Here is a 10,201-nt window from a genome sequence, read left to right on the forward strand (position 1 = left end):
CAAGGCATCAAGTCGAGCAATATTGTAGGAGTACAAAAAGGTTGTGTATAAAGAATATTCATTTGTGATTTGACTTAGCAATTGAATGGGCATGATCTGCTTCCAAACATCCTTACTCTATTGCAGATAAATTAGCAGAAGATTTCATTGCCGATGTCACGTCCAATTAGCTCCTAACGGTTTTAATTTCTGGGCAAATGATGACGGTTGGAAAGGGAATGGTTCCAATATTAAATATTTGTATCTTTTGCCATGTACATTGTTACTGGATCTTCCAGTTTTTGAATCCAAACACGACGAATCATTAAACCGCAAAAACAAATCGACACAACAACGAAAACCAACCACCAGAGCCTGATTTCGATGCAATCACAACACCAAACGGAAATAAAACACATTTAAATTTAAGAAAATCCATGAAAATGGGATAAAATGAAAACATTTCGCTCCAATGTAAGTGTCGTTCACTAAAATATCGAACACCATGAATGTTACTATCGGCACAGAATATCATGAACCATGCCTGCATGCTCCGAACGAAACATTTACCTCATTACTTTGCTAACTAGTTAAATGATTCATGAATAAGTGTCATATCAATCGGTATAAGCTTTCTCATTTGATTTGCAAATGCACAAGATATTTATTACAAAATAACTTCAAACCAGATCACTTAATCAGTCGATGCGGTTTAGGGATTCATACAATTATTTTCTACGTGTCAATCAACAAACAATGGAAATTTATATAAATATTAGCAACGAAAATGGACATTGATAGATTACTTTGAGGGTTTTGTGTATTATACTTGTTGAAAAATGTATACACTTCCACTGTTTTCCCTGTGCCAAGATCATGGAAAATTTTGCCGAATAAATAATAGTACACTCGTTTTTCATGGTATAGCAGCAATTTCATTTCGTAAATAATGATGGATAACAGATCCAGATATCATGCTGTTATGTAACACAGTCCGACTGTTCAGTATTTTGAAAGTTGGAAAGAATTAATAACAATAGAATACAAAAAGACTCATTATTATTATCATTATGAGTGTTCGATATATTATTTTATTATCATTTTTAAATCACCAAAACATTGATAAATTTTCATGGTTTTCGATTGATTAGAGCGATGTAAACGGAAAAAGTGCAAAATTCAATTTTATACTGCGTTATAAAACTCGAACCGCTCTATGATCGATAAATGGATGGAAGTAAGAGTGCAAATTGTTCCATTGGGTTCTTATGTTTACCTAAAATAAGGAAATCTACCATAATTCCATAGCAAGATGGAGAAAAAACAAACGTTTAAATTTATGGTGCACTATAATTTTATAGTTTGAGCAATAACATCGGACCTGAGAGAAAAGAAACCAATCGTATTGAGTTTTGGCAAATAAAACAATATTTAAATAAAAAGAATTACATTGGTAATCCCGAACTTTTCCGTACCGTTGTCCTGCCTTGTCCGTAGGTACTTTTGGTTATTTTTTGTGAATTTTCTTGAAATAAAGGCAGTGAAAATATAATAATGAAAATAAAGTGAAAAATCGGTCACTTACACTAAAACTTCGACAATTTTGTATGATAGGTTCCCGTAAACCGATTCCTATTGGCTTTAAACTTTCTGAGGTTTCATTTTTTGGAGAAAAAATAAGATTCTGAAAGTTTCATTTGCAGAAGTTTGGTGTTTGGCCCGCAATTTTTGCCGAAATATTCTTGGAACAAATTGAGGGCCAAAAACCAAACTTCTGCAAATGCGATCAACATGAAACTTTCAGAATCTTATTTTTTCTTCAAAGAATGAAACCTCAGAAAGTTTGAAGCCAATCAGAATCGATTAACGGGTACCTCCCATACAAAATTGTCCAAAAATCGGTAATTTTAGTCAAAATGTCAAAAAATTTGTATGGGAGGTACCCGTAAATCGATTCCGATTGGTTTCAAACTTTCAGAATCTTATTTTTTCTTCAAAGAATGAAACCTCAGAAAGTTTGAAGCCAATCGGAGTCGATTTACGGGTACCTCCCATACAAAAGTGTCAATTTTTTGAGGTTTTTCTTGGGGCAAGTACCCCAGGATCAAATCGAAAATGGCTCATCTTAGAACTTAAACTAAGTTTATTGGATACAAAACTTTTGGGACTTTCAGATTTGGATTATCTCAATTATTTTTTGAGTTATCGTGTTAACAAACAGCTACGACGACGGCACACGAACGGAAAAGTGTCTCAAAAAGAAGTTTTCTACGCGTTTCATGAGTTTTTATGATGATCTAAGCTAATTTTGCGAAAAAAGTTTTCGGGACCAATTCCTATACTTTCCCTTGACACATTGTGTACGGAAAAGTAAAAGTTGGTATTTTTGTTTTCTATCGTTGATTCATAATCGTTGTTGTTTCTATCGCTTGATATGAAAGTGCAAGGAGGTTATCAATTTCAATGCAATGAATTTGAAATAGGGACAGAATGTGCGATGTTTTTCGCGAAGAGAATTTTAGTCGCAATCGATTTGTTCAAAGATGCAGTTGTGTTTTCTGTTCAATTTGGTGATTTTGTGGTTTTATGATGTCTCTGATGAAATTTTAACCCAAAATGAATTGTTGGGTGTGCATACTTGGTGGCATTCGAATCACGAACTAAATGCCAGAACGCCCGTTGCCGATAATGCCGTTCGACGTTCACCATTTTATAACATTTGGGTAGCAACCATAGAAAAACCCGATGTAAAATTTGATTCGTTTGTCTACATGTCGATACCACGTGGCGGTCGTGACAAATGGGGCTACAGCAATGAGGATGGTGCTGAATTTTCGGCCGATGAAGCGCATTTAACTATGAGTTGGTCATCGTTTTTGTACGATACAGATTCTTGGGTTTACGTTCAAAATAATAACCACCTTGAGTCGGCTACGAATGTAACGATTCGTCCATCATCGTTGAAATGGCAGACTGAATGGTTGGACAATGGAACAATTCGTATATTGGTTCCGTATTCTGATGATGGTTTTCGATTTTCCATTGAATTTGAATCGGAATTGTACACGGCGTACAATGATTTGAACGGGGTCAGCGGTAAATTGAATGACAAGGGTTTTGGTCGTGCAATTCATACCGAACCGCGCAATGCAATTTTGGTGTTTGCTGAATCTTTTCAGAAAATGGTAACGAAAACAAGCCAAAATTTCAAACGAGAACAGGGCTGGAATTCTAAGAATTCCACCGAAATCGTTCGGAATTATTTTTTTTCGTATATAAGACCATATTGGAGTGAAAGAGAGAGATTCCACTATTTTTCAGCTTCCCACCGGAATTATTCCGATAACTCAAGGAACAGTGGATTGTGTGGGAAATAATTCCGGTGGGAAGCTGAAAAATAGTGGAATCTCTCTCTTTCACTCCAATATGGTCTTATGTACGAAAAAAAAAATTCCGAACGATTTTGGTGGAATGACTTAGAATTCCAGCCCAGTACTGAGAACTAAAAAACTTGGATTTTTCTCTCCATTTTCAGCATCGATACACGCCAAATTTGTTAATGGGAAGCATTTATTATGTCAAACCGGGTTTATTGAACAATTTGGATAATGTTACCGATGACATTATTTATTTTCGGGCTGGAGTTTACTACATGCCATGGAATTATCATGCCAAACTGACGGAGCATGTGAAATGGATTTATTTTGAACCGGGTTCGTTCGTCAAGGGTGCATTTCAATTTTTACACGATGCTCAAAATGCGTTCAAATTTACCGGTTTCGGTGTATTGTCTGGGGAGAAATACGTTTACGAAGCGGACACAAACAACGAATATCGACACAAACGGACATTCAATTGTCATGGCAGTTGTGTGAAATTATTGCGTTTTTCGTCGGCGTTTGGGCGACAACAGTCTTTGACACTGGCCGGTGTTACATTCGTGGAACCGCCGTATCACTCGTTTGTTGTTCATGGTGATGAGGACAGTTTCGAGATGTTGGTTGAAAATTTCAAAATGGTCGGAGCATGGTATTGGCAAACGGATGGAATCGAACTGTATACCAATGGAAAAATGAAAAATACATTTTTCCATTCAAACGATGATGTATTGAAGTGAGCCTTTCCTCTTTCTGTCTGAACAAAAATCATGTTTTTTGCAGGAAAATTCATTCAAATTATGGTATCATACTTTTTCTATAGGATCTATCATGGTAATTTAACAATTAACAATACGGTGATTTGGAAAAATGAAAATGGACCGGTGGTACAGTGGGGATGGTCGCCGCGTAACATTACAAATGTTTTTGTAAATAATACGTTTGTCATTCATAACAAAATGTATTGGTCCGATGTGAAAGGGAACACGTGCATCCTGAATTCATCACCGTCTTGGTCACCCAAGGACATTAAACCCGATCCAGAAACCAGTATTTCGGATTTATATTTTGAAAATTTGCACGTAGAAGGCATGACCAATTGCGCTATACGTTTGTACGCTTTATCAAACACAAATCATATTAAAGTGAAAAATTTCCAAATTGATGGGTGGAATGATCTGGATGCGACATCACAAGCAAGCAAATTTCAACGCACATCGACCGAAATCTCAATTGGTGCGAACGCAATTAGTTTTGAAAACTTTAAAATTGGAAATCAACAGGTTTCGAAAAACAACGACAATTGGGATGCGAAATCACTTGGTCGCTTAGATTTCGATGCTGAATTATATAAAAAGTGGAATGCAGTATAATATTTGGTTTTACACTGACCTATTTAGAATGTAAGCAGAAAAAATTAAATTGTTGAATAAAATGTTTTAACTGTGTATTTTTGTGAATTTTTCAGATAAAACAAGTCATTATGGTTCGTGTGACGAAGTTTGCCTATTAAAACGAATAATGAAGCGTTAGCTGAAGAGAAAATTCATGGATTACAGAATGTTTCCATTGGAAATAAAACTATTGTGAATGAAGCACTTTTTACTTTTCACAGTGCATATAACCACCCCAAATTCTCAGATATCTACCACATGCGGGTAGCAAATTGAATGTGCTAGAAACTGGAAGTGTGTATCTAGTTTCAAACCCATCTGGAAAATGGTTCTTCACTCGAATGAAAAATTGGAAAGATTCTAGCAGTTTTTTACTTCCACTTCTGGTTCACAGGTAGCGCTTTGCAAGGACATCCATCCCAACTGGTAATGCAATTTACATGCTCGCTATTCATTCGCCCTTGCTATAATGCAAATCCACTGGAATAACGCCTAAATCTTGTACTAAAATCAGCTGCGTGTCAAATAGCTGAACTTTTTCCAATAAAATCAGGGTGTTTCGGTTTACTACAAGCATGTTCAACTATTCGAACCTTTTGTTGGTGCTCTAGTTCAGGCAAAGAATTCACAATACTATATTCTGACGATGTTTGTTATGCCAAATAGTGGTGAACATTAAAGGATACCGTATATTTGCTGTTTGGTACTTCTTTGGTTTGTGGTATCTTTTAATAAATAGCTTGAGCCATTATTATTCCTGGTTTCTTGTCGTTTTATCTGTCATATGAATTAGCAAATGACTGAACAAAAAGTTGAAAATATTCAATTTTGACATGTTAGTTGCAGCCAACTCATAGATGGTGGTATGATTCGCAGCGACTTGATTGTGAAAATTTATAAGTTTGTGCCAACCGTGCAAGTCTACATTGGAATTATACGAGTTGGCTTTGATTCGCGATGACAAACAAGCCCCTCAATTCTCTCTATTAGGCACTAGTTCTACATGAAGTATTTTATTTGGTATATGTAACATGTTTTTATTACAGATTATCGAGTGTATACAGTCTGTTATGACTGATAACTTATATCTCGTTGCAGTACATTTTGAATCACGTTTACGATAATGCATTTCCCATCCACTTATTCATTTTTTTGCTTTAGCAAGTAGTGCGTTGAGTGAGTGCATTTTGAATTCGTGCGAAAAGAGCGTTCATTTCGTATTAATCCATTTTCCGATAGTCGCTTCACATTAAATATCCATTGTGTTTGGGCCGGTAATAATGTTTTGTTGCAGGCGTAATGTTTACATTATGCGTCGTAAGTGGCAATAAACATTGGGTGCAACGCTTCGATCCATTTGGAAATAGAAAACCGCCGGCAATGATATTACACATTTGGTCGTGTACCAACACCGAGACCAACACTCAACTCACGGTGATGTTATTTTGGGATTAGGCTTACCTATCACAAATAATATCCCCCAAGTTTCTACAGACAGTTGTTCACTTTTGCATTTGTTGATAAATGGTCATGAGAACGGCGACGGTGGTACTTGACCGAAAAGGAACGATATTTGTTTTGAAAACTTGGACGTGGTGCAATAACATAGATTATCCATGCTTTGGCTGGAACAATGACAACGCTCTGTTTTTCGGTATGCATAAACTGTAGTAACATTTGAGACTTTTGAAATATTTGGTTCTACACATGGAGGTCAGATTTAAGTAGGAGGCGACTGTATTTCAACCTCATACTTCGTTTTGTCAAGTTAGCTCATTATATTGAGAACAAGCACATCTGAAATTATTATCAATGATGTTAAAAAAATGATTGAAAATGGCCTCTTACGAATTTTTTGTCTTAGACAACTACTATTTTTTCGTCGAAAAAATATGGGTCTCTAAACACTTTACTACCGGTTTTCCCACAAATTTGGTCTAAAATTTACATTTCTTCATAAATTAATCGATCGAATGAAAGATTGATACAAAATCACACTTATGGCATAGAAAACACTCATACAATGACCTACTATGGGTCTATATCCACCCAATTTTCGACAAAAAATTATCTTATAGTTTCATTTCACACAATGAAAAGATTTTTTTTAGCAAAGGCGACTGCACTTCGCAAATTCAGCAGAAATAATATCAAAAATTTAGATGTAATTTCGAAAAGTATTTTAATAAAATAATATTTTTTTCACAAAAAAACAAAGACCTTAAAGATTACGTGATAAAAATGTAACACTAATTATTATGTTTGGAATATGAGCTAAAATAATATGAAAATAATTTAAAGGCAAAGTAAATTATTTGCTTCAAATTCGTCATCTAAATAAAGTGACAAGTAGCTGGATTCATCGCTTGCCAATTCATTTTGATTATTTAAATTTTCGGTGAGAAATGCGGACACGAAGTCTTCATTAACGAACTCGAATTCTTCAAATGTTGCGGAATTTTGCTGCTGTGTTGGGTTCTCTTCCTTGTTTGGAATTTCATTTGGAACCACGTAGGTTTCATAAATTGGATGATGCAGAATTGGTGAGTTCTGGCGATGAACTGGTTCATGTGTAATATATTGGAAGTTCTGGTATTGCATCAGGTTGTTGCGAATTTCTTGATTGCTCAATTGACTAACGGAATCGTCACTGTGCGGTGAATGGGAACGATGCGAAGATGGTGACGATTGGCCCGATGACAACGATTGTGATGGTGAGATTGGTCTGCTATTTGATACCTTGGAGTTGCTTGATTTGATATTTTCTCGCTTATCCTTCATGCGGCGATTTTGGAACCAGATTTTCACTTGACGCTCGTTCAAGTTCAGCTTTTTGGCCATTTCAATTCGAGCTGAACGTGTCAAGTACCGGGTATTCTTGAAGAAGTTCTCCAATTCACTCAATTGATCGCTAGTGAAGTTGGTTCGTATGCGCTTTGGACGTCCAGTGCGGCCAAGCTTAACAGCGGGTTTCGCTTGATGATCCGGTTGATCAGATTGACGAATGGAATCGTCAATATCCATCATCATTTCCGGAACGATCTCATAAGATGGTGCATCGGAAAACCAGTTGTTTGGCTAAAATTGAAATGAAGAACATTTTTATTAGATTTTTGTATTCACTTTTTCCCAAATATTGGGTAATATAGCTTGAATTTATTTTAATTGCAAAAAAAAGACTAAATGATTTGTCGAAACTTACCTCATATGAGACGGTGTAAACGGTTGATGGCACGTTGTATGAAATTGGTTGAGTTTGATGATACATGTTGTCTTGATATTTGGTTTTTTCGAACTTTTCTTTATGCAAATAAATGTTTCCCGTTGCAGAAGTTGCTCTTAGATGTGAACACTTTCGAAGGCACTTGAGTTATGATAATTGCAACACGTTGCCGGTCCATTTATACCAATTTTCTGCCCTAAAACCTAGATTTGAAAAATGAGGGATTAAAAAATGCATGTGAAAAGTACGCAAACATTGTTCTAACAAAGAGAAATTGACTAGACAAAGCAGGTAAAGCAGGTAATATCAAACACCTTTTTCATCTCTTCCACATTTGCCTACCTACTCTTCTGATTATTTGTATATGTAAAACTCTGGTGTACATTACTAAGAAGGTGAAGAGACGGCGAGAATACTGGCCGACTGACTGCGTCTTCGGATTATCCACCAAAAAAATTTCATCGACTGTTTATTATTTTGTGGTATAGCACGAGACAAAAACACAAGAATAATAAACATGAAACAAGTAAATACCAGATGCATATTTTTCCTATAGCTAAACGAAAGGTGCCACTTGTCGACATTGGTAAGGGATTTCGAATGGACCATGTCCCACCGAATGGGATCACAGCCTACTTGAGATGGTAGACGACTGCATGAACGCGTCGTGTTTGTGATTTTCGACAGTACAAATCCAAACTAATTGCCCTCACCTGTTGGTATTAGTTTTTCACGCACAACATTGATCATTTTGCGAGACGTCTGATGTCTATACGAAGGAACAAAAGATGAGAACGAAATCAGTACACAAATAAATCTAAGGCATGCTGCATAAAAATGGTGACTCATAGTCGATCTATTTTCTGGAACTAAATTTAGTCGTCAAGTTTCAAATTGAAGGAATAATTTCAATTATGACAGCAAGTTATGCCAAGGCTTATCAACTTACGAATCTGTGCTCAGAATATAATTGGAAGATTTTTGGATGGCAGAGTTCAGATTCCCGTTGGAAAATACGCATAAAGCCTCGAAAAAAATGTGTAGATGATCATCATGCACATTGCACATGGAGAAAAAAGATGGAATTTCTTCCACTCATTCCATTCTTTGAAATAAATCGACTTTACTATGTATTTCTACAAATCCACAGAGATACAATATTCATCAGTACACTAAAAAAATTCTCGATAAGGAAACGCAATTTTTTCAAGGTATAACCAAAATGTGATGTTTTTCATGATTCTCAGTATTCGCCGCAAATTGTTCACAGTTTTACGTGGAAATAACGAACGATTGGCGTAAAAGAATAAACAGTGTGAACATGACAATTACCGTTGTCACAATTTATAATAAAGGGATGGATTGCTTCATGATTAACTTGATGCATGAATTTGTACTAACTTTAAGGTGTGAAATTCTGTTATAAATCGATAAAAGAAAGACCAGTTCTGTTCAATTTTTCAACGTAACAGTGAGATTTTTTTTGAATTGGTGAAGAAAAATCTGGACAAAATTTCAATTTTAATTTGTCATTACTTTTCAACAAAAGTTTCTTATTTGTTATTTTGTGGTAGATAATAGATATAATATCGTGTTCACAAGAATAACAAACATGAAAAATGTAAATACCACGTGCATATTCATCGGATGATAACCAAACAAAAGGTTCCGTTTGCCGACATTGGCACGGGATTTCGAATGAAACATGTCTCAAACACCGACTGAGATCACTGCAATAAGATGTAAGCGACTTAAAGGACGCGACGTATTTGTAATTTTCGACATGACTGTATGGAACCAAACTAATTGCCCTCACCTGTTGGAATGTGTTACCCACAACTTTGTAAATATTACGCGACGTCTAATACCTATGCAAACAAGGAAAAAATCATGAGAATAAAATCAGCATACAAATAAATTTAAAGCATGCACCATAAGGAATTGTGTCTCTTTAGTCGTCACCAAAGTGAAAAAATATATTTGGAAACAAAAACTCGTAGTTTTTAAATTAAACACTATTTGAAGAACTTCAAATTAAATACCAACATCAAATGCATATATTCATTGCACGAACTAAGTAGATCGCAAAGAACTGTTCAGCAAAAGTTGGATATTTGTTTTTTTTTGTGGCTGATATAATCTCGTATGCACAAGAACACAAGAATAATAAATGTGAAAATTGTATAGACCATATGTATATTCATTTATTCATCTTCAACGAGGATAAA

The 10,201-nt window shown here is 35.5% G+C and overlaps 2 protein-coding genes across 2 annotated transcripts; one reads left to right on the forward strand and one right to left on the reverse strand.

The window, feature by feature from the left end:
- Positions 1-2,000: 2,000 nt before the first annotated feature.
- On the forward strand, positions 2,001-4,893 carry LOC129579818 (dextranase-like). The gene is made up of 4 exons (XM_055469995.1): positions 2,001-3,164; positions 3,515-4,092; positions 4,180-4,759; positions 4,825-4,893. The coding sequence occupies exons 1-3, from the start codon at positions 2,523-2,525 to the stop codon at positions 4,727-4,729; spliced, it is 1,770 nt and encodes a 589-aa protein (XP_055325970.1). The 5' UTR covers positions 2,001-2,522; the 3' UTR covers positions 4,730-4,759; positions 4,825-4,893.
- Positions 4,894-7,045: 2,152 nt separating this feature from the next.
- Positions 7,046-8,018, reverse strand: LOC129579817 (homeobox protein Hox-A7-like). The gene is made up of 2 exons (XM_055469993.1): positions 7,953-8,018; positions 7,046-7,828 (listed from the first exon to the last, which is right to left on the reverse strand). The coding sequence occupies exons 1-2, from the start codon at positions 8,016-8,018 to the stop codon at positions 7,046-7,048; spliced, it is 849 nt and encodes a 282-aa protein (XP_055325968.1).
- Positions 8,019-10,201: the final 2,183 nt, after the last annotated feature.

Source organism: Sitodiplosis mosellana, unplaced genomic scaffold (genome assembly GCF_009176505.1).
Source record: "Sitodiplosis mosellana isolate CC-2019 unplaced genomic scaffold, AAFC_SMos_1.0 Smas_scaffold_6589, whole genome shotgun sequence".
Lineage (NCBI taxonomy): Eukaryota > Metazoa > Arthropoda > Insecta > Diptera > Cecidomyiidae > Sitodiplosis > Sitodiplosis mosellana.